This window comes from Tribolium castaneum, chromosome 1 (assembly GCF_031307605.1).
Source record: "Tribolium castaneum strain GA2 chromosome 1, icTriCast1.1, whole genome shotgun sequence".
Taxonomy (NCBI): Eukaryota; Metazoa; Arthropoda; class Insecta; order Coleoptera; family Tenebrionidae; genus Tribolium; species Tribolium castaneum.
This window is the reverse complement of record NC_087394.1, coordinates 15,564,136-15,591,019: the sequence shown is the minus strand read 5'-3', so window position 1 is coordinate 15,591,019 and position 26,884 is coordinate 15,564,136. Positions and strand designations below refer to the sequence as shown.

At 31.4% G+C, this 26,884-nt stretch overlaps 2 protein-coding genes across 6 annotated transcripts; one reads left to right on the top strand and one right to left on the bottom strand.

The window, feature by feature from the left end:
• Nucleotides 1-230: 230 nt before the first annotated feature.
• On the bottom strand, nucleotides 231-21,319 carry DNAlig1 (DNA ligase 1). 2 transcript variants are annotated; one of them, XM_008192956.3, is made up of 13 exons: nucleotides 21,180-21,319; nucleotides 21,078-21,128; nucleotides 20,893-20,988; nucleotides 20,796-20,839; nucleotides 16,700-16,771; nucleotides 16,554-16,641; nucleotides 16,319-16,491; nucleotides 16,043-16,266; nucleotides 15,720-15,988; nucleotides 15,462-15,663; nucleotides 11,544-11,747; nucleotides 10,832-11,482; nucleotides 231-496 (listed from the first exon to the last, which is right to left on the bottom strand). In XM_008192956.3, the coding sequence occupies exons 1-13, from the start codon at nucleotides 21,197-21,199 to the stop codon at nucleotides 320-322; spliced, it is 2,271 nt and encodes a 756-aa protein (XP_008191178.1). In that variant the 5' UTR covers nucleotides 21,200-21,319; the 3' UTR covers nucleotides 231-319. The 2 variants fall into 2 exon arrangements, with proteins under 2 accessions (XP_008191178.1, NP_001164142.1); NM_001170671.1 differs by having other exon boundaries at nucleotides 20,893-21,128; nucleotides 21,180-21,265.
• On the top strand, nucleotides 21,302-25,941 carry LOC660287 (damage-control phosphatase ARMT1). 4 transcript variants are annotated; one of them, XM_064354615.1, is made up of 7 exons: nucleotides 21,302-21,437; nucleotides 21,859-21,960; nucleotides 22,022-22,127; nucleotides 23,325-23,557; nucleotides 24,883-25,036; nucleotides 25,096-25,261; nucleotides 25,323-25,941. In XM_064354615.1, the coding sequence occupies exons 2-7, from the start codon at nucleotides 21,887-21,889 to the stop codon at nucleotides 25,910-25,912; spliced, it is 1,323 nt and encodes a 440-aa protein (XP_064210685.1). In that variant the 5' UTR covers nucleotides 21,302-21,437; nucleotides 21,859-21,886; the 3' UTR covers nucleotides 25,913-25,941. The 4 variants fall into 4 exon arrangements, with proteins under 4 accessions (XP_064210685.1, XP_064210681.1, XP_015833761.2 ...); XM_064354611.1 differs by having other exon boundaries at nucleotides 21,321-21,462; XM_015978275.2 differs by lacking the exon at nucleotides 21,302-21,437 and adding an exon at nucleotides 21,505-21,800.
• Nucleotides 25,942-26,884: the final 943 nt, after the last annotated feature.

The following is a 26,884-nucleotide window of genomic DNA, read 5'->3' as shown; positions in this document are numbered from 1 at the left end:
ACATCAGATTATTTCAATTGATGTTTTACGGCAATCTACTAATTACCACACGAGCGTTTGATATATTAAAAATACTTTGGTAGAACATTGGCCTTGGGCTCCAATGCCTATCATTGTTTTCAAATCAAATCGAAAAGTTCCAAAAGTTCTGTTAAATTATTTTCATTCTTTGCTATATTGTTATTGAAGAATTGAAGGGGTTATTTAAAGGGGAACAATCAAAAACATACTGTGATAAAAAAATGTATACCATTACAGAGTTGTACATATAACTAAATAAATATTTTGTTACTTCAGTTCACTTGATCAATTATTTTGCTTAATAGAAGTCTTCCTCGGCCGCTTTGTTGCTTGTACCAGCTTGATTCTTCACTTGTTCTTGGTTAGAATACATTGAAGCGACCTGTTGCGACGATGTTGCCTCTTCTGAAGACTTATCCTCTCTTATACGGACAAATCTAGGGAATCGTAGCGAAATTCCCTTCTCAGAATCAACCTAAAACACATTTAATTTAATAATAATTACAGATCGTTTTTATTTGATTTGTAAGTACCATGCAATAATTAATTTATAAGTAGCAAACTAAGCAAAAATATACAATGGGGTCCGGTTATAGCACACCCGCTTATAACGAACTTTCGGATATAATGAACTAAATTTGACTTAAAGCTTGACGCAATTTTCCATATATAACGAACTTTTCACCGAATTTTGAGAAATATCTTGGCGTTAATAATGAGAAAACAGCAAAAGAATTCTTAAGCGATGAACAGATTATTATTGTGGGAAGTTTTGGGGGTCGGATGACTTAAACTGACGGGGATTTTAAAAGATTTTATTTACACGCTATTTACAAGGGTCTGTCCTCGACGAAGGGCAGTGAGCGAGAGGGAGTTTTTCCCAACACCCCCGCTAGGGGATGGCGCTAGTGATCTTAGGGAGACCGTTCTGGGCTGGCGCGCACTTTAAATTGGTAAAATCGACTACAACTCGGCCAGCCTGACTTCGATCGCCCTCGATCGATATAACATAAGGATGGTAGCATAAGTTTTTCAAAATTCATAAATGTAACCTAAACCTGGTAAACATAACTAAAATTCCATAAAATTCTTAGGTAAACTTAAACATAATTGCACATAAACATAAAAAAAACATAATAAACATAATAACATAAGCAAATTCATCAAGTATAAATGAATTCATACATAATACATAATGCATTATAATTCATAAGAGACATAAGCGACATAAACTTCAAAAATTCATAACTGTACTTAGTCCATCATAATTCATAAGAGACATAAAATTCAAAAATTCATAATCCGTAAATAACAAACTTTTAAAACACAGAAAACTTAACTTTAAAACTTATAATCTATTACAATTATATAAATGAAAAGGGTGATTGCAGAACAAATAGATATTAAAAATGTTTTAGTAGAGTTGTCAGGAATGGGAATACCAACAATGCATTGCTAACTACAAATTCTAACTAACTAATTAAGCTTGACAAGTGAATTGCAATCACTCGACAACCATGGTCTCATTCTGGAAGTATCGTACACTCCAGAGAACGGTACTTGCGTATGTTGAAAGCCATGAATGTCTTTCAAAAGGTATCTGTCATTTGAATAGATTTCTGACACCATATAGGGGCCTCTAAATTTTGGTATTAATTTTTTATTGACGCCCACACTTACATCCACGTTTTTAATTACAACATAATCACCTACCTGGTATTTTCTAGGACTCTTATGACGGTTGTCAAATTGGTCTTTATTATATTTACCGACCAATTCCATTTTCGTACTTGCTTCGGCCCTAATTGTAAGTAAATCACGACTATCCTTTTGTATAGACTCTAAATACGTTTTAATATTATCATCCTCCAAGTAGCTTTGATTGACCCCAAATAGTAATTTTGAAGGGGAATACCCCGTGGAACGATTTACTGCATTATTTAGAACTAGTTCGAGTTGTGGTAAACTTTTGTCCCATTTATTTAACTCTACCGTCAGTTTGGCAAGCATGGGTGTTAATACGCGATTAACTCTTTCTATTTGTCCATTCGCTTTAGGAGCCGCTGTAGCTATCAATACATGCTTGATGTTTTCAGATTCCATAAATGATTTAAATTTATTTGAAGTAAAGGCAGTACCCCTATCTGATATTAAAAATTTTTTAGGCTTGCTGTAGTATTGAAAATAAGTTTTTAGGTGCTTTATTACCTCATCACTATTGGCCGTCTTAGTCGGGTATAACTTTACAAATTTACTGAAGGTATCTATAATTTCAAAAACATATTTATGTTGGGTAGTACTTTTTTCAAGAGGACCGTAGTGGTCAATATGCACAATTTGAAAAGGTTCCTCGCCTTTAGGAATATTATGTAACTCACCTTCCTGTTTACCTGAGTTAGGAGAAAAAGATATGCACTTCAGACAATTTGATATATATTCACTAACTTTAGACCGTAATTTAGGAAACCAATAATACCTTGTAATCAATTCTACTACTTTATCTACACCTAAGTGTCCAAAATCATCATGATATTTTCTAATTACTTGCTGTTCCATTTTTGCGGGTATATAAAATAACGACTTATTCTTAAACTTATAATAGATTAGCCCGTTTCTTAATTCGAATTTTGAATGTTCCTGATTTTCTAGTAAATTACGAATTTCAGCTAAAGAAGAATCTTGATTTTGTTTGAAAGACAAATTTTGCTCAAATGTATTATCTTCCAAAATAAGCACATGATTTCGACTAAGAGCATCTACGTGTTTCATTTGATTGCCATTTCTGTGCTCTAACATGTAATCATAATTTTGTAAAAACAATGCCCATCTAGCTATTCTGGGATTCAACTCCTTTTTATGTAAGGTTAAGGTGATACTATTACAATCTGTAACAATTTTAAATTTGATACCTTGCAAATAAGGATGATACCGTTTCAGGGCATATATAATCGCCAAACACTCTAATTCATAGCTGTGATATTTACTCTCATTTCCCGTGGTCCTTTTGCTAAAAAATGAAATCGGATGGAATTTATTATCCGGTTGTTTTTGTAGTAAAACGGCACCAAATCCTTCAGCTGATGCGTCACAATGAAGCTCTGTCTCTGCGTTAGGTGAATAAATGGCAAGTATGGGGTGAGATACAAGTAAATTTTTTAATAATTCAAAAGCTGTCAGCTCTTTTTCCTTAAATTCAAAAACGGCATTTTTTTTTAATTAAGTCATATAAAGGCTTTGCGAATATCGAAAAATCCTTAATAAATCTCCGGAAGTAGCTTATTAGTCCTAAGAAGCTTTGTAATTGTTTAGCGTTAGTGGGGACTGGAAAACGAAAAACAGAATCAATGTGCTCCGACGTAGGAGAAATTCCTTCTGAATTACTATCATATCCTAAGTAGCAAATACTAGTCATAAGGAAATAGCATTTATCTAATCTCAACTCTAAATTGTTTGTTTTGAGCCTTACCAACACCGTTTTTAAAAGTTGCAAATTTTCTTCGATAGTCACAGAAGGTATTAAAATGTCGTCTAAAAAGATACAAATTTTTGATTCTCTTACCAAATCCCTAAAAATTGCGTGTATATACCTCATAAAAATACTGGGACTGTTACAAAACCCGAAAGGTAATCGTTCATATTCATATTGGCCCATTGGAGTAATGAATGACGTATATTGCGTAGAGTCCTCTGCTAGTTTAATTTGGTGAAATGCACTTTTTAAATCCAATTTAGTAAAATAACGCCTGTCTCTTAGCTTATCCAATTCGTCGTCAATAAAAGGTAAAGGATATCTATCTTTTACTACTAATTTATTTAATTCTCTAAAATCTACACACAGCCTTAATTCTCCTGATTTTTTGGGTACCAAAACAATTGGAGAAGCATAAGGTGAGTTGCTTTCCTTAATAATGCCTTCTCTTTGTAAATCATCTAAAATCTTTTGTAATTGAGTTTTTTCGTAAAAAGACAAACGCCTAGGATAAAAATTAAAAGGAGTATGATCCGGTCTTAAAATAATTTTGGTTTGAAAATCGGTCGGAGTGCCTTGGGTATCATTGACTTTAGGCAGGTTATATTCATAAACTAAATTTTCTACCTTTTGTAAAGTTTCTCGAGGTAATTCAGGATTTATAACACAATCTAATTCCTTGCCTTCAAACACTGTGGTGTCGATTAAGAGCAATTCATTATCAAAACTTTCGCGTCGCTCATTAGGTTTTTGTTCAATTATCATATTATTATCGTCAAAACTTATTTTCAATCCCGAAGTGAACAAAAAATTCCTTCCCAATGCGACATCATACTTCATTGTTTCATCGGGTACGACATGAAATAGGATAGACGTCTTAATACTATTTACAAACACAGTTCCTTCGTAAAGAGCTAAAATTATCAATTTTGAAGAATTAATCCCGGTGTAACACTGAGTGTCCAAATAAGGCTTACGCAAATTGTGTGGTATGAGGAATGATTTTATGAAAGATATAGGACTACCTGAATCAACTACACCTAAAAGATTTTTAGCAATATCACCTAATTCAAGGTCCACCGCAACTTCGCAGTCTCTCCCCGACTTCTCGACAAGCATTGCGTGATTCCTTGCCGTTTCGCTTCGCTCAATGGGCCTCTCTTTCCTTTTTCTATCGGAACAATTTGCTATGACATGGTCCAGTTTCCCACAGCCGTAACAAGAACCTTTCTCCCTCTTCGGTTTCGGACATTGGGCCGCTACGTGTCCTATAAGGCTGCAATTAAAACATTTCCTTGGAATTGGGCCCAAATGCTTTTTGTCTTCGGCAAATGCGGACGTTTTCGGTTTTTCCTTAACCCCCCGGTACTCTCCTCTGCTGGATCCGGCAATTTTCAGATTTTTCGATCGCTTAAATTTTTCGTAGACTTCTAATTTAATTCGTAATTGGTCGTAGCTGGACGCCTCGTACAACATTAATTTGTTTTCACTGTCATCTAAGATTCCTTCTACGATGTAGTGCACCACCGCTTCTTCTTCAATATTGCCCCGTGAAGCCAACTCCTTCATCAAAAGAAAATATTCATACGCAGATTCACTTTTTTTCATTTTTCTTTCCCGTAATTGTTGATGCAACTCCGCGCTGTTTATTTTGGCCGCGAACTCTCGCACTAATCGAGTTTTGAGGTCGTACCACGTCCTTACTCCGTGTAAACCCTGGACAAACATTTTGGCTAACCCGATTAACGACTTTTTTGCAAATAAAAATGATTGCAAATCTCCCCATCCCAACAACATTGCCAAATCTTCAAAATCAGCCACGAACTTTTCGACTGGATACGCCGGGTCTGTGCCTGAAAAGGGTCGTATCGAATCCTCCACGTCTCTAAACGATATCGAAAAATTCGGCACTGGGGTCTGCGGCATGATTTGTTGTCTCGAAGCAGGTCGATTGCCCGTCGCCACTTCTGTATCATTAGCTACGGTATGGATGTCTTCCTCTTCGTCATCCTCCACTTCCGCAACGGCATTGAGGGCACTAAAGTCTGTTAATGCGATGCACAGCCGCGTCGCGAGGTCCTCTGCTGTCCCATCGTAACTTATACCCAAAAGCACGCAAACCGCCGTAAGTTCCGCGACACTGTACCCCCTTTTTATGTTTTCAATTTTCTGTTGACATTCATCCGAGTCTACCTCCCACACGAAACCCTCAAAGTCACAAATTTTTGTACGGTTTAGTCTTTGGCCCGTTCCGAATAGAATATTAAAAAGCGTACGCGCCGAACTGACCGGAGCCTTCCTAATGTTGTCTCCTAATTCACCCACTTCTCCCAGTTTCGCCATATTTCCCCACACGGCAGTACCCACCACGTGGTCACAACTTTTCTTAATTTATCATAAGTCTAAATCACTAATTCACAAAAAAAGAACACTTACGGGCTTCTTCTACCCCACACCTGATGATTTGTGGGAAGTTTTGGGGGTCGGATGACTTAAACTGACGGGGATTTTAAAAGATTTTATTTACACGCTATTTACAAGGGTCTGTCCTCGACGAAGGGCAGTGAGCGAGAGGGAGTTTTTCCCAACACCCCCGCTAGGGGATGGCGCTAGTGATCTTAGGGAGACCGTTCTGGGCTGGCGCGCACTTTAAATTGGTAAAATCGACTACATTATTAATTACTAACTAAAAATATTTTAACAAATAAAAACATGTGTTTATAAACATAATTACAGTGTGAATTTGCTAGTTGTGTAAATATTTTATGATAGTAGTGCTGAAAGTAAGTCAAAATAAATCAACTGAGCCAAATAATCAATGTAGTACCAAGCGATCATTTGAATTTACAGATGAGGCCTGTTTTTTTCTTTGTGATTGATAAATTTGTGCAAACTGACGGAGACTTCTAATTAAATATTATTATTCAAAACTTAATTATTTTACTCTTCAGCTTGATTCATTATTTTGTTTATTAGCGTTTTCACACAGTAGCTAACCAAGTTCTTTTATTTTTGCGGTGTATACAGGATGTCTCAAAATTGACGCCCGTGCATTAGGAATTTGACTCAGGAGGTTAATACAAATCGAAAGTTAAGAGTAAAAAAATTTCCAATTGTCTTTAGTTTTCGAGTTATTGATAAAAATGTAAATATTAAGCTTTATGCTGCCTTTCCAATTATTTGTGGAACATAATTCATTAGTTGATGTTAGCTATGTTAAAATTCTTTGGATCACTCTGTCTACTGAGGAGTATTATTAAGTTCCTTCGGTTTTGTATGTTTAAAATGATACGATATTAATACATTATTACATTCGAGATTTTGTCAAATTTTGTTAAAAGCTCGGTTATAAGTTAGAGGTGTGAACGATGGCAATGCCGCTACAGAGGCTAGGGCATATGCGGAAAAGTTTCTAAATCGCATTGTAGCGTATTTTGTGGCAACAAATTTGGTAAATTCGCTTGTAATAAAATTTAATGTTTAAATTTCCAATTTTAGTTTCGTATCAATAACTCGATAATGAAGGGCAATCGGACAATTTTCCACTCTTAACTTTCGATTTGTTTTAGTCTTCTGAAGCAAACCCTAAAAGCACTGGCGTCAATTTTGAGACATCCTGTATATGGTGAAAGATTCTTAAATTATAAAATAAAACGAAAACGCGAATTTTGTAACAACACCACAGATAAGGTTGGAAAGTACCAATGATTCACATAGTTTTTCGAAGTTTAAAATACAAAATATTGTAGGTAATTGGAATACATATAGCATTTTTAAGGCAAAAGACCTCTTTACAACCAAATTACCATGTTTTCTGACTAGCAGTTTCATTATAATTGCAAGAATTTTTGTTGTTAGTGACACCTATTTGTGTAGTACAAATATGAGATTAATTTTCAAGTCCATTTTGTGTTTCTTGTGGAAATACAACTTAACGAACATTTGATCGCATTTAGTTCGAACCAGTGCTTTTAGACATTACGAAGATTTCATTTAGATCTTGATTAATAAAACTGCAAGCTCAATCTACATCATTTACAGATTCTAATATTTCTGCGATATAAATAAAAATAAAAGTGGCCCCAAGTTGAGCGTTGCGGAATATTGGGTGTAATATTACGTGTTCTTGATTATCAGGTGCTTATATTAACAATTTGTTTCCTCTTTATCACATACGAATGAAAAAAAAAGTTAAACTTTTGTGGAAACCATAAAAACGTAATTTAGCACATAAAAGTGAGCTTCAGAAAAATCCAGATATTGTACTGTAATTATAATTATCTTTATATTTATTAGTAACTATATACCTCCAAAAACAAGATAGCTGTAAACCTGGTTATAATTTGCTTTTTCTAAATTTTTTGATAAAACGGGTAATATATTGCTAATAAGTCTCAAGTTAGAGCATGCTGTGGGATTTTCAATTTTGGTAAAGAACGCACACTACATTTCAGGATAATATCCAACCTCAATGCAGCTGCCAACAATATGAGAAATAGGTAAATTTCGTCAATATGGCTGAACATAATCTTAACATCTTTGCTGAAATGTTGTCAACACCAATAGCATTTGATTTTAAATTATCAATTATTTTGTTGAAATTCATCAATAGAAGCAATCTGGCGACGAAAACATTTTTCTACTAACGAGAATTAACTAATGCTTGCTTTTCTTGCCTCATTGTATTTTCAAATTTCACAGTTGTTTAGAAGATAAGCTATCCAATCGTTAGTGTTGTTTTTTTATACTTAGTCAATGCCGTATCTTTATCCTACCTACAAGTGTTCGTTTTTCGAGCTCCACCATGAGGATCTAAGTTATTATAAGAGATACGAGGTCGGTTAAATTAGGGCAAAGTTGCGCATTTTTAGGCTGAACAATTATCTGAAAGAAAATTTGATGGGTGATCTTTAATTTTTGAATTATTGAAAAAAATAAAAAAAATAATCATCGTTTTTATTTTTTTAAGCGAAAACCAAAAGAACTAGACGTTTTAAGGTAGGACATTATAGACTTTTTTACAAGAAATATAAATCTGTCATTGCCTTTTCCAAGACGTTCTTGATGTCAGAATTACAACATTCAACTTTGGTTGTAGCTTATCATATCGATTAGTTGTTAAATAAATAAGCTAGGCGGAAATGTGAACCTTCCAGATCTAAATTTAATTAAATCTCTAAAATCTAGTTTGTTTAAAAACAAAATTGTTGGTGTTTTTTCTAAAGCACTCCTCGCAAAAATGCATTTTTCTCTATTTTGATCAGCAATCATAACATGTGATACATCGTTGTAATCAGAAATAAAAACAATTTTCAAAAATACAAAAAGAGTTGTAACTTAACATCAAGAACGATGTTTAGATTTAAAAGTAGTGCCTGGAGAATGTTATACTTGAAAACTCTAGTTCTTTATGTTTTCGCTTAAACAAATACAAACGAAAATTACACATTTTCGATTTATTCCAGTAATTCAAAAACTAAAAATGACAAATTAAATTTTCTTTTAGGTAATTGTTCAATATAGAAATGCGCAACTCTGCCCTAATTTAACCGACCTCGTATCTCTTATAATAACTGAGATCCCCTTGGTGGAGCTCGAAAAACGGACAACCTGTATACGTGTTATGTTCATTTATTATGTTCATTTTTTTTTATCACACAGTTGTGGAAAAAGGGAATATGTAATGCTGATTGCATTTTATAGGCGAGAGTAAAATTATGTGAAACATTCTGTATAGAGTACTGAGCTCTAGTTCCAAGGCGCATTCTTTACAGTTATTTTTCTACTTTGGCTTTTATAATACGTTTATTAACGTCCATGACTAGAAGTCAAAGAACAGAGTACTTTAGTTTTCAAGAGTTTCATCGATAATGCGTGGAATACACGAACGATCGATTTAACCATCATTTCTTATTTATTATTCATTACCGTTACCATTTGACAGAAAATTCCCTAGGCGACAAAAAAAGATAAAGTAAAAATAGCATAAAATACTCATTTTTAAGGGTTTTGGCGCACTCATCTCGTTTTCTAACTTAGGATTCGTCTGACAAATCAACCCTTATAAAACTTGTTTTTTAATATACTATTATTTCACGAATGGATTATCAAATCGTGAGTAAAAACCGAAACGAAACGAAAACGAGTTAAATACAACATTTTATTCTTCGAATTATACTTAACAAGGCATAATACATAGGAGAAAAATCTGAAATTTTGATAGTGTCGAAGAATAATAGTATATTATGGTACGAGTTTTATAAGATGCATTTTGTCGCACGCACGGATTTAGGACACGAAGAGCACAGCGAGGAGTGCGATAATAGAGGAAGTGCGACAAAATGCCTTATAAACGAGATATCATACAGTATTTTTTCTACTTCACACTTTTTGTACCAAAAAAAATTAATTTCGAAATTTAGGGAATTTGTGGCAACACTTGCGCACAGACAGTGGAATGAAATTAATAATTTGGATCGTCATTAGTTTATTCGTACAAATGTATACTGAAAGTGTCCAAGACGTTTTGCAATGTATCCTTTAACAAATACGGGCTTTTGTGGCAAATACGTGGAATTTGAAATTTGGCCTAAGGATAATGAGATCTCAAATTACTACATATCAGGACTCATACGAAAGCCTCTAAAGGTCGTATTTAATTAATTTGATTAAATTATGCACTTGAAACAGGTGACGATTGACATTGACAGTTCTCTCAGATAATTGTCAAAAAACTAGGTTGTCAACATTATCCAACTAAAATATCCTGGTTTTTAGTGTAATTATTATTGCACTCCGTTGGATATTACGATACGCAAATCGCGTAATGTAATGAGTTAATGACCACAAAATGAAGCCGAAGTAGAAAAAATCATTTAGAACTAATTTATAACCGAGTTTATAACTAAATTTTTGAAGTTTCTATAAAAAATAAATTTCAGTACTCTTCTATGATGTTTTGAAAAAGCTAAGACGCAAAATACTAAGTGGTCATCAGAAACCAAATCAGCATTAATAACACCAGAATTAATAACAACCTCTGGATTGCTACAACACATTAAATCGATTAATGAGCTAGAAAACTCGTAATTCGAATTGGTTCTGTAATCAATTGCACGAGACTTCATGCAATTAATTGTGACTTGTCGTAACTATCCAGATCCTACTCCCGCGAATTATCCTTAAAACTATCAACATTGGAGTCACGTAAAATGACTCAATATAATTATTATGCTAACTTTACTCTGTGCTGGTTAGTAAACAATTCCAACAACAAATGAGACTGATTTGAATTTAACGAATTTCCTACTGAAATTGCAAATGATCAAATTTATTACTCACAATTCCAATTCCTGCTCTGTGTACGGGAGAGAGTGACAAATCGGCGCATTTCACCTCCCACACTTGCACCGAATCAAACCAGTGGTCCGGCTCATGACTCCCATCAAACCTGTAATATGGTTTTGGACCCTGAATAACGTGATTTTTCAAAAATTCAGAATGTTGTTGAAGGGCTTCATCCGAAAATCCAGTTCCAATCTTGCAAATGCTTTGGAACTCCTCGCTTTCTTGATCATAGCAAGCCAAGAGAAAGCCTCCGTAGGTTCCCGTCCGTTTCCCTTTGCCCAGATAACCCCCAATGACCACTAGATCGAGAGTATCGCCACAACTGTCCAAGTAGTCTTTTTTCAGTTTGAGCCAATTGTGTGAGCGTTTGGCGATTTCGTACGTGGCTTCCTTTTCCAAAGTTTTCACCATTAAACCCTCACAATTTCCCTTGATACTCTCCTCTAGGAATTCTTGGACTTCTTCCATAGTGTTTGTATCTAGAGAAGTGACAAAACACCACTCCCCTTCCACTTCTTTGAAATGCTCTTTTAGGAGATTTCGACGTTCGATGAACGGTTTTTTCACTAATGATTCGCCGTTTAAGTATAAAAGATCAAACATGAAGACACAAACTTGGACTTTGATTGACGATTCATCCGCATCCTGTACAAAATAATTGATTGAATTTTATAAATCGTAAAAATTGGGTGTTAAAAAACATTACTTTACGCTTCCGGGTACTGAGAATTTGAAAAGGAAGAATGACTTTTCTTTCTCGATCCCAAGCAACAGCTTCACAATCAAGAACACATGATTGCACCTTTTCGTCTTTACATTTGTCTATTCGAGATATGATGTCGGGGTATTTAGAAGTGTTGTTTTCTTGATTACGGCTAAATATGAAAACGTCTTTGCCGCTTATGTGAATCTGAAAAAACAAATAGGAATGAAAATTAAATTATTCAATTGTAATCAAGTTATTGGAAAATAAGGCGTCAAACAGATGAAAATTAATAATAATTAATAACAAAAATAGTAAAAAAAATTAATCTGTAAGTAACCTAATCAAAATAATTCAATTTTCAGTTTAGAAAAAAAAATAGTAGTTTATTATACAAGTAAAGAAAAGTTGTTCATTATCTGTAAGTGATTTCTACAACGAGTGCGGAGCACGAGTTTCCGAAAGGAATTGAGAAATGTTTGTTTTTTTTACCGATAGAATAAAAAAATCACCAAATTAAATAAAAAAAAACACCAGATAGCTAAAATTTTGCTTTAGTTATTTTTTTATCTTACTCCATAGAATAAAGTAGCCATTTGGTGATTTTTATTATTTTTATTTTTTATTATTTTTTTTTATTTGATTTAGTTATTTTTTATCTTCCTCGATAGAATGAAGTGGCCATTTGGTGATTTTTTATTGTATGTCAACAATGCGTTTAAATATACAAAACCAACACCATATTCGACTAATTCATGACTTATTTGCGGCTTATTTGTGACAAAATTCCTCGAAATAATCGTGCTTTCAGCTGAACAACGTCGTAGTAATGATATCGTAATTAAGTGGTTTCATATTATTTTGGTTCTAACACAATCGAGTAAAAACAGATTGTTTAGTTTAGAAACGTGTTTAAGCGCTAGATAATGTTAAAAACGACATTTTTACTTAATTTGGCCGATTTTTTAAGTAACTTTTGGCGAGTAAAAATTTTCGACTCAATTTGAATGAATCATTGCAATATAATAGTGTTCCTGAAAAAAAAAACTGCAAAATAGATTCATTTCCAAACTACATTTATTTTATTTATTTATTTATTTTATAAAAATTCGATTATATCAACCTTAACGCCTAAAAATTTTGGAATACTTTTATATAGATTTCGCTACGATTTGGTAAAATTTTGCGAAAAAAACTGTTACTACCGTTTAAAAACGCTCTCAAAGTATAAAAAGAATAAAAAATTTACAGCATCTCCCTCCTAATTTAATGTTATCGGGCTTATTTCTCTAAAATTACGCGAAATAAATAAAAATTGTGGAGAAATGCTGGAAAAGAGAAAAATGTCATCTTCAACAAAATTCTTTTTTTATGAAAAATTATAAAAAATAAATGTCTGGATAAAAAACGTAACAATTTTTTGCGTTATAAAACGGTAAAAGAATGTAACTGAACTAATTTAATGATTTTTCAGTCCAGTTTAGTGTAATATTCTATTAGATACTGAGGGCCGGTTTACAGAACATTTAATTGCAATCGAATTTTAATTCGAGATTAACTTTACATTATGTCAATGCATTTTAAATGACAACTTATTAATATCGAATTGGTTTAATTCGGTGTTAAATTTTTAATTCGCTTTTTATAAACCGTCCCTTAAACTTAAAAACTTTATTACAAAACTTAACTATTTCCGATTAAAATTAGTGATTTTTTTCAATTACTTCATGACTGATAATAATTATTCATCATAATGTGTCAGTGAACAATTATTTTAGTGTAAAATATAAAACATTAAAAAACAATGAAAACTGAAGAAGTTAACAAAGTAAGTTTGTAGCTCCACATTTTTTTAAAATATGACTTTAGGAATTTTTTCAAAATTTTTACATGGTTCTCAACAACGAAGCTACCACTGAGTTGGTGCGCCAGTTTTTGAGCACCCGCTAGACCTACGTAACAACTTAAAATTTCCGTTACTTATTACTCTTATTGGTATTCCAAATACGTTTTAAAGCAAGAAAAAAATCCTAAAGACTAAAAAAAGTATTTCGTTTTAAACAAAACATTTACGAATTTAATACGAGTTGATAGAGGGTGACCCAGGGTTACGTAATTGGTCTATACCTTTTTTTGTTACTTGAAATATTGCTATGCCGTTTTCATTATCCGATAGATCGACTTAAAGTCCACAAACTAAAAATATTTGTATTATACACAGGGTGTTGTATACAGGGTGGTGAACCAAAATTATATGTTTTTAAATGGAACAGTCCTATATATTTTTGCATAATTAGATTCTACACAAAAAATAATGTAAGTTTATATAAACTATTATGAATCTATCTGCTTTTGTCTCGGAATTATTCAAATTTTCGTTATAAAAAAAAACAATTTTTGAAAAATCACTGCAAAGTCGCCTAGGAATATTTTCCGATAAATTTGCAACAAAAAAACTCAGAATATCCTGTAATTTTAGCAATAGTCAACTTTTACTTGAAACACTTAGGTAAGGTACAGGGTGTGCTAAAACGCAAAAAGTTGAAAAACTCATTTTTTGAAATGGAACACCATGTATTTCTTTACACGTATCGATAGCACTTTTATAAGCTTTCACACGATTTTATTTTTTTATTTATTTTAATATTAATTCTTGATCAGCAAAATTCATTTACGTATAAAGTAATAAATATATTACTAATGTAATAAGCCACATTAGTATACATCCTGTATCAGAACTCACTCCCCACCGGAAATATGCGTATAGTTTAGGCAATTCTGAAGCTAAAGTTACTTTACAAAAAAATTCTAACTGTTTGCGTTTGGGAGATAAGAACGTTTGAAAATATCCAATCACAAAAGGCCTTGCTCTGGAGGCCAAGGGGAACAAAACACGTTGCTAGGAAAACAAAAAATAGGTAGAACGGACAATAAAAGTGGGCACTTAAATTATTTTTCATTCCTTAGTAACGCATCTACTGTATGCACTACACCTGGAAGAGAGCTTCTGGGATTGGTCATTTTGAGACCTCTGTATCTCACAAACTAAGAATAAAAGATCTACTTTTTTGCATTTTTGCCATCTCTATTGCTGTTACCACTAGCACCTTTCCGGTGGGGAGTGAGTTCTGATATACCCTGTATATCAAAAATAAATTACCATTTGACTTATCAAATTCTAGAATAACAAAATTTCTTATAATATATTTTTTTTAAATCTTCAAACATTTTAAATTTGATATGCAAACCTTATACCATTAGAAAGCATATGCAAAATGCTATCAATACGTGTAAAAAAATACATGGAGTTCCATTTGAAAAAATCAGTTATTCAACTTTTTGCGTTTTGACACAGCCCTGTATTTTATCTGCGTGTTTTAATTAAAAGTCAACTATTTGCTAAAACTACAAAATTTTCTAAATTTTTCTGCTGTAAATTTATCGGAAAATATTCATAAGCGACTTCGCAGTGATTTTTCAAATATGTTTATCTTTTTTATAACAAAAAGTTGAATAACTCTAAAACGAAAAGATAGAACCCATTATACTTTATATAAAGTTACATTACTTTTCACGCAGAATCCAATTATGCAATAATATAAAAGGTGTTCCATTAAAAATACAACTTTGTTGCTCACCATCCTGTATACAACACCCTTTGTATCGTATAATGAAAACGGCATGGCAATATTTTAAATAGCAAAAAAGTTATAGACCGATTACACGTCCCTGGGTCACCCTGTATAATTTACAAAAAATATACAATAAAACAATTTGCATCTTTACTTCGTCGTTCTCATAACAATGGGTTAGTAATTTTTTAACGTATGTTTCTGGAATAAAAAAATTTTTTTGAATGAAACCAAAAACTGATTTCAATACATTTCAGCCTTAAATATTATAAAATTTTCAGTACTTTACCTGAGCTCTCTCCCCGTCATACTTCCATTCGCAAGTAAACTTCAGCCCATCAAATCGGTGCAAAACCTCCTGGATTCCTTTCGTAGGATGCGCCAACATGGGCTTCAGGGGAATCCCTGGAGTGAGTTTGCAATATTCGGGCAATTTTTCAATTCCGTCCGATAACAACCTTGGAATTATCATGTCGTAATTAGGGCACTCGCTACGCAAAACTAATTGTTAAAAAAAAAACAACAAAAATAATGCAATTAACAGTACCAATAAGTGGTTTTAAGGATCAGAGCCAACTTATCATAATTCTCTTTGAAATCATCCGAGGCAATTTTTTTCGCTACATTCACACTTTTCACTGGCGATTTCGAATTTGGCGGGTTTAGAGTACACGCCAAAGCCAGTGCTTGCAAAACTGACTGTTCTGCCAATCCAATTCGTAATTTACCAGTCAGTGAACGGATTAAAAATCGTGCTTCCGATTTTTTACAAGCCACGAACATTGTTTGAATTTTTTCAATTTTCTTAGTTTGTGACTAAAAAATTAAACACTGAAATATTTCACTGGGAAATTAAGTATCAAAAATTACAGCGTGTCCGGTCAATTTGGCGATTTCTTTCAATTTTTCAAAAACGCCAAAAACTGTAAGACGTGCAGGTTGAAAAAGCATTCTTTGGTTTGTTTTTGACTGTTCAGCGACCAAACCAAGGTCACCTAATTCCTGACAATCGGTTTTTATTTGCGACATCGATCGACCAGTGGAAGAGGCAATTGCTTTCATTAGACTGGTTTCAGCAACACCAAGCTCAAGACCTAAATTGCAATTTTTAAAATTAAGAAATTAAATAACAATTAAAAAAATAACCTTCATAGGCCGGGCCAAGCTTATTCAAACACAAATAAAGCGACGGCAACAAATCATCAGGGCTTAGGAGTATTACAGAACGGAAAAAGTTACTTAAAATTTCAATTATTTTTAATCTGCTTGATATACTTCCAATTTCCTCCAATGTTCGAGTTAAGGCGATATATGGCACTCTGAAATTAACACAAATTTAATTTCGAATGCAGCTAACCGTAGAAAAAATTAATATACTAACCGTTCACCTTGCCTCCAGGTGGCATCTTCAAGAGGATGATATTTTGCAACATTTGGATTATACGAATCATTTTCGCCAGAATCTTTAGCTGAAGTGTTGAATTTTAGTAGAAAAAACTCTAATGGTTATAAATTATTAATTATTACCTAGCAGAGATTTTACTGGCGTTTGACTGGGCGAAGCTACTTTAGGTGACTTTTCCACATTCTTTTTGTTCTCTGTTAACAAAAAATGTGATACGGATTGTTTCAATGTCAATTATTAGTGACTTTAAGATGTTAATATAAAAGTGTGTTAAAAAAACTAATTATATTAAAAGATGTTAATACAATTTAAAATATGTAAAGATTTGTGTACGAAAATCATATTTCTACATGTAATCCTATAATACAGGGTCGGTAAAAATGGATGGAGTTAAATTCTTTTAAAACGGTTTAACAGAGCACTTGAAATTTGGGACACAGTTAAAAGTGTTTAAATTCTATCATCTGAGGTTTTTTCAGTTTTCTAACATCATTCATTTTGAAAACACTAACTTAACTTTTTTCTGTATTCACTGATGTAACATTTACATAATAATTATTATTTATGTATATCTATTATTTATTAAAATAAGGTAAAAAAAAATAAAATTCAAAAATGTTTGGATTCATGGAAAAGTAAAACTAATGACTGTTAAAATTCTGTTTTTCACCAACAATTATTATGTGTTCTATCAAGAGACGGTATGTATATGATTCTAATCTATTTATCTTCTCACTTAAAACTTAAAACGTTGTAATTTTTTGAAGGGGTGAACAAACTAGAGAAGACTATCCAATTTTTCAAAGTTTGTAATCGAGTTCATAACGGAATATATATTGTTGCTGGTATTTTACAGCCGCAGGCCTCGTAAAATTATGTGAAACACCCTGTATTAGCCAAAAATTAAAGTTGTGTGCAATAATTAGTTTAACAGTGCGATGATGAGCATCTTCACTCAAAGATTTTGTAAACGCTATGGAAATTCTGAAACCTGCTTTCGTTACAAATACTGAAACTAATGAAGAATTTTACACAAAATTCGAGTTCTGTTAAGTTTTTCGAAAGAAATACAAAACAATGAAAGATTTTTTCTGTCACCCCGAAGGCAAAGCAGTAAACACAAAAGATCTGTATCTGATTCATGTACAGAGTGCTGCATTTTGGATGTTCAAATAGAGGATCTCCGAAACTAAGAGGTTTAGAGAAACACGAGTGACACATTCTAGGGTCCGTTTTTTGAGAAAATAATTTTGGTCAAAACCACATCCCGCTATCGTCTTTTGTTTTTGACTTAAAAACAAAAGTTAACATTTTAGCGAAATCTTAAACAATTCATATCTTCCTTATTATAAAAGATACACATTTGAAACATAGACATTATAAAGGCACTTTTTTACGGAGAATTTAAAAATGTTAACATAAAGTTATATTTTTTTAAATAGGAATCATAGTTGGCTATGACATTTTCGAAAAGTTTATTTTTTTTACTTGTGCAATACATTATTTTAAATTATTAAATTATTTAAATTATTTATAAAACAAAACATTTCGCTTTTTTATAGTAGGCCATGAACAAATTTTGTATTTTTAATTGAAACTACGAAAAATATACTACTCAACAAGTATTTATAATTCAATGAATTTTTTAACACTAATTAATTCAAAAACAGCATAATAAATAATTATTAGATCAAATTTCTGCGATTAATAAAAATTATTTGTCTTTAGATTTAAAATGGCAAGCCTACATTGTTATTCAATTAATTAAAATTAATTAATTAAAAAATATTAAACATGAAATATCGGGAAAAAGAAAAATTTTATTAATTGTATAATTGTTTGTCAATAAAATTTTATTTTACAAAAAAATGTCAATCGAAATACCAAAATCAAATCCCATCTGCCGTAAAAAAATACATAACATTATCAACGTCACCTCCATTGCACTTTACTAAATCATAAAAAAGTGTCATCAAATGGTTAGTGACACATTGTTTTCAATTTCTGCACATTTTTTAATTAATTAAAATCGCGACGATCGTATATTTGTTCAATTGAAAATAAATTTATCATAGCTTATTTGAATAATTTCACATTTTTTTACTTTAATAACAGTTCACAAAATTTCTAGATTATTCACACCTTTTATATGAAATAATTTTTCCATGGCAAACTACTTTAAAATATTTTTTATATTTTTTATCAAAAGTATATAAAAATATCAAACTGTATTTATACTGTTTTCAGTTCAGAAAAAAATAAGCTTTTCAAAAATGTCATAGCTAACTATGATTCCTATTTAAAAAAACAATTTTATGTTATTACACCTAAACGAACGGTTCAAAAAAATCACTGGTAACACTATTAAATTCTCTGTAAAAAAGTGCCTCTATAATGTATGTGTTTCAAATGTGTATCTTTTGTAATAAGGAAGATATGAATTTTTTAAAATTTCGCTAAAATGTCAACTTTTGTTTATTAGTCGAAAACAAAAGACGATAGCGAGATGTAGTTTTGACCAACATTATTTTCTCAGAAAACGGATACGAAAATGTGTCACTCGTTTTTATCTAAACATCTTAGTTTCGGAGATCACCTATTTGGGCATCCAAATTGCAGCACCCTGTACAAAGTAAGTCTACTAAAAGTATATTTTTGCTATATCCCAAAAACTATTAATTACACAGAATTCAGCGTTTGCAATAATTAAATAATTTATATTCTTATCTACGTATGCATAGGAATACCTTATAATATTAACACTCCTTATAACTTTTAAAATTAATGAATTAGTATTAAGGCGCTACAAAAAACATTTTTTTTAAATTTTTTCTGTTTTGTAAAAAAACACTAAAAAATGTCACTAGTCCTATAAAATATTTATTTAAGTCAAAATTAAAATTCAAGTAAACGTATAATTTTGGTGCTAGCAAGAATTTTGTTAGGAATTTTTTGCCCAAAGTATTATTTAAGCATAATTCTACTAGAAATCACAAAATTTCTATTAATAATGTTTTTATACTCGTATTTTTTTGTTGGTAACATTTTAAGCCTTCTTTTTAACATCTGACTCCTAGATTATAAACACTATTTTAAAACACACTTCTTAAGTGTGTTTGAAATTAAAATGTTTCAACAAAAAAATTTTGAATAACACTCATACGAAAATTGCATAATGACAGCCCACGAAATTTAAGCTTGTGTTTTCACTCCCGTATTATTAATAACTATAATTTTATTGATATTGATATTTTTAATTAATTAGTTTTAATTACAAGGCTAGAAAAAATCTGCAAAACTACACATGCATAGAGAAAAAAATTAAGTTTAAAACAGCACACGCTGGTTGCTGCGTCACTATTATTTTTAAGATAGTTTATCAAAAAATACTTTTAACATTAGACTCATCTATACGGACGCATGCAATTTTAAAATTTTATGTCATAAGAAGTTAATTTTTGTAAATCTACATTTTATAATTTTTTGGAGATAGGGTAATTCGACTTAACGAGGTTCCACTGTAGTATATTAAAACTAGAACAAGCTCCAAAAAAATAACAAAAGATTGAAACATTGTTTTTTACATGAAATATAAGACCATGGACTACAAAAAGCTATACTGGACTACAAGAAGCTGTATTAGATTTCCAATTCAAATTTACATACTATGTATTTAACAATTCGTACGTGTAGTTAATTACAGTATATTTTCGTTATTTTAAAGACCGAATGTAAAACGTTAACCCACTTATACTTAAATTAGTTACATTTCTATGTTTTCATTATTTGTTCATTTGATTTTTTTACCATTATTTTAATGAATTTAACAGTAATAAGCTGATAAGTAATAATGTAATTAGGACAACAATTCAAATATTTATCGCACAAAACAAAATAAAGAAGTAGAAAACAAGTATTGAAATATTTATCAATAAAAAAATTTCAAGTACGTGGCCACAAATTTATCAATAAAAAATTAAATACCCATTACCACTATCAAGTAGAAGTATTTAGATAATAGTCGCCCACATTTAAAAACATTATTTTTGAATGAAGGTGTATAAACACACATGTGAGTATCACGTTTAAGGTAGGGAATTATTAATTTGCCTTCTTTGCATTAAATATACCTACTTTACAAGCATTTTAAAAATTTAGTTATTCACTCGAAATATAAAATGTAGTATTAGTATATCCGTTATATGTTATATCACATACCTTTATCCGACTTTTCTGGAGAGGCACTGGAGGGACATGCCTTCCTGTAAAAACAGCCGAGTTAAAACAAATCAATTTCAAGTTTATTTATATTTACTTGACATCTGGGGAACTATCAGCACTGCTTGACTTCCTTGGCCTCTTACCACTTTGTTTCGCTTGCAAGGGGCCCCCATCAGAGACGGCAATTTTTCTAAGTTGGGGTAAACATGAATTAATTGTTCGGTAATTTGTAACTAGTCTTTTAAAGTGGAAATGAAACATTGCTAAACGTTTACGTACCCGTCCTTTTCCACACTCTCTTCATTATCTTTAACTTTAGTAAAGAAAGACCTGAAAAAATAACTCAGATCCCTGTAATGTGGTATTTCATGTTTACATTACCTTATGCTGCTTTGAATCATGTTAAAATAAAACACACAACACAAGAATACAAGTTAGCTTGTCTTTTTAGATTTTGCTCGTTTATGCTTAAAAACCGCCAAAACATCTAGGGTAATTTTGAGGTTAGGTCTAGAAAAAGAGAGGGGGTGGTGCATGGGAATTTGAATGAATGTGGAATGGATTATAAAAATATTATAAATTTTATTAATTCCTTCACGTTAATGTTTTGGTTTACGTTTAATTAAAATAATTAATAAGGTAGACAACTACGAATTAATTGAAGGTATTTGCGTAATTTGAAAAATGCATGAATAACACAAAATATTGTGCAATTGAATAATTTATTTTTTCTTTCTGAAAGGGTCTGAATGTGCCCTAATTAAGTATACTTTTTTTACACAATCATGCTTGCATTTTTACTTGTTGTTATAAACCTAACCTCAAAATTGTACCATTATTTTCAGGCCTTGTCCTTTCCTGACCTTAAAAGTCGCTTTAACACTGTAGGTCAGTTCCGCTATTTTAATTTTATCAAGCTTATGTAAAGTTTTAATACCAACTCATATTCGAACAGTGATAATCTCGTTTCATAATGTTTTGCACAATTTCGTTGTTGACAGGGTGTTAAGACAGTTATTTGTAATAAGACTTCACCTCAAAATTCTCTGTATTTTTCCAGTTTGGAGTTCTTATTTTTGCTACTCAAAATGTGCGACTGCAGTCCGCAAAGTATGGATTTAAAGACACCACGCAATGTTTACCTAACTGCGTTCTACAAAAGGTGATTGAATTGAATTAATTGAAATGATATTAAATACTTTATCTTGACAATATTATTGTAGGAGTTTTGCTCACCACACAGTCAAAAATCGCATGCCAGTTATTTTAACTCAAGTCATTGATGGTCTTGCTAGAAATAAGGAAGAAATAGCTAATGCACATGGTGAAGTAAGTACTATTTTTATCTTGATTTAAAATGCCATAAAAGTACGATACCTAAATAGTAAAAATACATCTACTAAATGAAACAAGAAATTTTTCAATTTTTGGGACAATACCCATTTATCATTTTAAACAATCCTATCAGCACAAACATCAGTTTTTAATAATCAAAATAGAAGTCTGAATGATATTGTCCTTATTGCTTCAATAGAATGGTTTAAAACAACTCAATTTTTTTCGGTCACACAGCTAACTAAATAAATCCACTGTAAGTGCGCAATAACTATGCTAGTTATAAAAGTGAAAATATGTATTTGTTTTAATAATTTATTAAAACGTTTGCGTTAACTGAGCATTTCTAAACTGAGTATTTTTAAAAATACGTATGTCTTTTCAACATTTTTTGTTGAAAAGACATAAATCTTATGAATGGTTTTTATTTATTTATTTATTTCTGCTGTTCCTCACAGAAAACATATTAAACAATAAGCTCAAAATTATTTATATTATGCCTTATTGTTCTTTTTTCACAAAGCAAAAATTTATCAGTCACCATCACAATGATGAGTTAGAAATGACACTACTGCGGCATTACTTTCCTTACTTTATTAGAATAAGTCAAAAAATCACCTACTAAATTAAAACTCAAAAATTAATGGATTTTGCTTCTAACATTTTCGTTAATTATAATTATTATAAGTTCTTAGGTACATTTAATAATTATCTACATTTTTTACTATAAGTAATTTTGATTTTTATTTTTCATATTATTATTCACTTTGTTGCAATGCTTTTCATTACTATAAGTAATTTTGATTTTTATTTCTCATATTATTATTCACTTTGTTGCAATGCTTTTCATTAATTCTTTGACTGAGTATGCCTCATCATAAGCAAAACAAGCGAAAATTCCTCGCCTGATGAAGATACAATAAAGGTATCGAAACGTTGTGGCGAATTCACAAAAATTTTTGTCACCTATGTTCTACAATACCATCTTCAACAAATCAGAATATCAACAATAAGTTGCTTTACATAAAGTGTCATTTTATGTAACTTAAATATTTGAAGTAGAAGTAAATAGTTGGTTTATGAAAACACTTCAAGTTTCAATAAATTTGATTTTGATTATAAATAGGAATATATGAAAGTTTTTGTAACGTTTAATAGTATCTGCTCTATTTAGTTAAATTTATTTTTTAGGAAGGTCAAAATGATCTTAAATCAGTAATTGGTGAGCTCTCCAAATTGAAATACGAAATCCAAACGAATAAATCGCTGAGAAAAATTGTATCCGATGCTCCAGATGTGAAATTTTACAACGATTACATTACTGGACAATCTGACAAAGACGGAAATGTTACGTTTTTTTCCGTAATATGGCTGTTATCTGAATGTTATATGTACAGAAGAATCAGAGAAGCATTTGAAGTGACGTACGTATTATTAATTATTATCTACAGGCTGTTCCGTCTAAATCCCACATTAGAATTATTGGAAGGTCTAATAAAGATATTTATTTATAAGTTGGTACTCAGCCATAATCCGTTGAGTTCTACTCAATGAAAATATTTTCAAGATGGTGACACTTCCGGTTATACCGGAAGTCGGTATCAACTTTCTTACATTAAATGGAAAGCCATGTTTTTTTACCGCGTTTTTGGATTACCTGAGTTATTTTATGGCTGTTTTTATCAGCTTTCCCTTTACCTAAGTTTAACCGTTTTCGAAATATTTAAGATTTTTTGAAAAATGAAAAAATGGGGTGTCCCAATTTTTATTTTACTAGATGGAGGAGAATTTTTTTCTGTATCGATCTGTATTAGCATTCCCTATACCTATCTGTGATAATTTACAAGTTATGTTGTTTTTTTTTGACATTGTAGAAATTTTTTTACTAACCACAGCTATTTTTCATTGGTTTGCCATAAGAATATTTCTGATTAAATAAACGATAAACTCTGTTCAACATTGAGTTATCCATCCCCTAAAAATAAAATAAATTCATTGAATGTTGGTTTAAAAAACTTTAATTTCTCACGTTTTCTTTCGTCTCCATGACAACCTACGTGAATATAAGCCTATAGCTTATGAATTTTTTAATCCCAACAAAAAGCTATTGTAACTTGAAAACTATTAAAGATATAGGTATAGGGAGTGTTAATAACAGATCGATACAGAATTAAATTCTCTACGATTTATTGAAATAAAACTTGTAGTATTTCATTTGAAAAAATTGAGTTATAGGTGCTAAATGTTCTGAAAACTTAACTTTAAACATTTGGAGTTAGTTATTCTTTTTTAGGAAATTGAAAACACCAAAGGAAAGATCTAGGCTTCCTCTTTCAAATGAACCAAAATGTTATTGATTTTTGAACTGGAAGGAGCAGATCCAAAAAAAATATTAACAACCCTAAATATTTCGTAAAAGGCTAAATTTAGGTATAGGAAAAATTTACAATAACTCTAGTAATCCAAAAACGCATAAAAAATATAGCTTTTCATTTAAAATAAGGAAGTTGATAGCGACTTTTGGTATAACCGAAAGAGTTACCATTTTGGAAATATTTTCATTGAACAGGACCTAAGAGATTATGGTCGTATACAAGTTTTCAGTTGACTATCATTATTAGAACTACCAATACTTCTAATGTGAGGTTTAGACGGAACAGCCTGTATAGTTTGGCCAAATGAAGAATTTGTTCGATGGTCACAGTAATTTTATAATCGGTGTCGTTAATTAAATAAAATTCCTTTTTAGAAATACATTAAAAAATTATGATCCATTTTTGAAGCAGAAGAGGGATTCCCATTTCCAAGCATTACCTGTTATGGCCAAACTTGCCCAGTACTTGATAGAAGTTTTAGAAAAGTCGGACGAACCTAAGAAAGAGGACTTTATTCATTTGTTAAAAGTAATAGACTTTTTGTTTATTTATTACAGTTCGAAATATTTAGGTATTACCTACTTTAGATTAATTTATGGGGCAACAAATGTGACTTGTCTTTATCAAATGGTGAAATGACTTCAAACACTGACGATTTATTTAATTTGGAGAGTTTAGAGCCGAATATTTTGTGCGATCATTCTGAAAAAGTATGGATGGCGGTTTCTGGTGCACAATCATCGGCGATTATAGGTATGTATACCCACTACCTAATAAATTTTTGGTTTAAGCTGTTATTATTTTCTGTGCAAAGATATCGTGTTGGACAATTCTGGCTATGAACTTTTTACCGATTTATGTATCGCTGATTATTTAACTACAAAGAAACTAGCTTCAAAAATCCGATTTTACGTAAAAACCATCCCTTGGTTCATTTCCGATGTCATGGCCACCGACTTTCGATGGACGATAGATCATTTGAGAATGAACGTGGACGAATATCTGAGACAGGTGGGCATTAAATGGTTCAACTATGTCGCAAATGGAACATGGGTTGTTATTGAAGACAACTTCTGGACTTTACCGGTCGATTTTTCTTACATGCGTGACGTGAAACCCGAGCTGTACAAAGAATTGGCCAAAGCAACACTCGTAATATTTAAGGGAGATCTAAACTATAGAAAATTGTTTGGTGAAAAAAACTGGGATCCCACCACTCCGATTGATGAAGCATTGCAAAATTTTAATCCGACGAAACTCTGTACCTTACGAACGATTAAAGCTGATATTGTCTGCGGTTTGCCACAAGGTTTAGCCGAAAAAATGGAGGCTATAACCGAAAAATGGATGGAGACGGGCGATTATGGGCTTATACAGTTTTCCGAAAAAATTGTCTCTGTTTAATTTTTGATCTAATAAATCACATATCATGACACGATTTGTTTTATTATTCTTTCTTCATTCAAGAAAATTAGTGAACTAGAGTAGAGATTAATTCACGTAAAATGTTAGGCACTTACGAAGTTATAAAAATAGAATGCACTATAAAATGTTTGCTATATATCTATGGACTTTCTAAGGCATAGTCGATGGAATTGTCCTGTATTGCTTTAAGAAATGTGTATAAATTTTTAAATCGTTAGTACAGTAAAACCTCTCAACAACGAACACCGATGGTGAACCTTTAATTTTAATTGTCCGTTGTGGAGAGGTTTCCACTAATGGGAAGTGGAAATTTTAATATAAGTTTTGTTATGTTCCTACAAAAATGTCCGTTGTGAAGTGTCGATTAAGAGACGTTTCACTGTAAATACCTAAGTAAGTGAGTTGTTTAATTCAATTTTTTCTGTAACTTTAAAATAGATTTATTCTGGTTCCAATATTTTTTTGATGGTTTTATGATCGTTTCGTGAATCCTGAGTTCGTTCATTAAATAATACATTTGTGCACGCAAGGCACAGCTTTGTACCGGCGACTATATAGGTTTCTAAAAAATCCATAACTGTAAGCGTTCATTTATAAACTGCATATTGCGTTGTTTTTAGCTGCCTTGACATCCCTTTTATTCTTTATTTTGCAACTAATGACCTACAAGAATCATTTTTTCTCAAACCTTACGTAGTTCAAAAGTATAATTGGTCTTTAACATACAAATTTTTATTTTTGATATTTGTTGGAATCAACAAATTAAATTTTTTTTAATAATTTAATTGTTTTGATTTAATTTTACTTTCCAGAATATAAAAAAATGGTGGAGTTCGTAGCAAAGTTCAAATAATTAAATAACTCTATACCTATTCAATAAAAATAGTTCACATTTTTTGATATTGTAATAATTTACAAATTCATTTTTTTTAATGGAAACCCCTAAATTTT

Coding starts and splice junctions, on each gene's coding strand:
- DNAlig1 (XM_008192956.3), bottom strand. CDS start 21,199: ATGATTCAAAGCAGCATAAG. Junction 16,772..20,795: donor TCCAGAAAAGTCGGATAAAG/GTATGTGATATA, acceptor TTTTGTTAACAG/AGAACAAAAAGAATGTGGAA. Junction 15,989..16,042: donor CCAAATTGACCGGACACGCT/GTAATTTTTGAT, acceptor TTAATTTTTTAG/TCACAAACTAAGAAAATTGA.
- LOC660287 (XM_015978275.2), top strand. CDS start 21,772: ATGTTTTGCACAATTTCGTTGTTGACAGG. Junction 21,961..22,021: donor CTAACTGCGTTCTACAAAAG/GTGATTGAATTG, acceptor ATATTATTGTAG/GAGTTTTGCTCACCACACAG. Junction 25,262..25,322: donor ACAATCATCGGCGATTATAG/GTATGTATACCC, acceptor TTCTGTGCAAAG/ATATCGTGTTGGACAATTCT.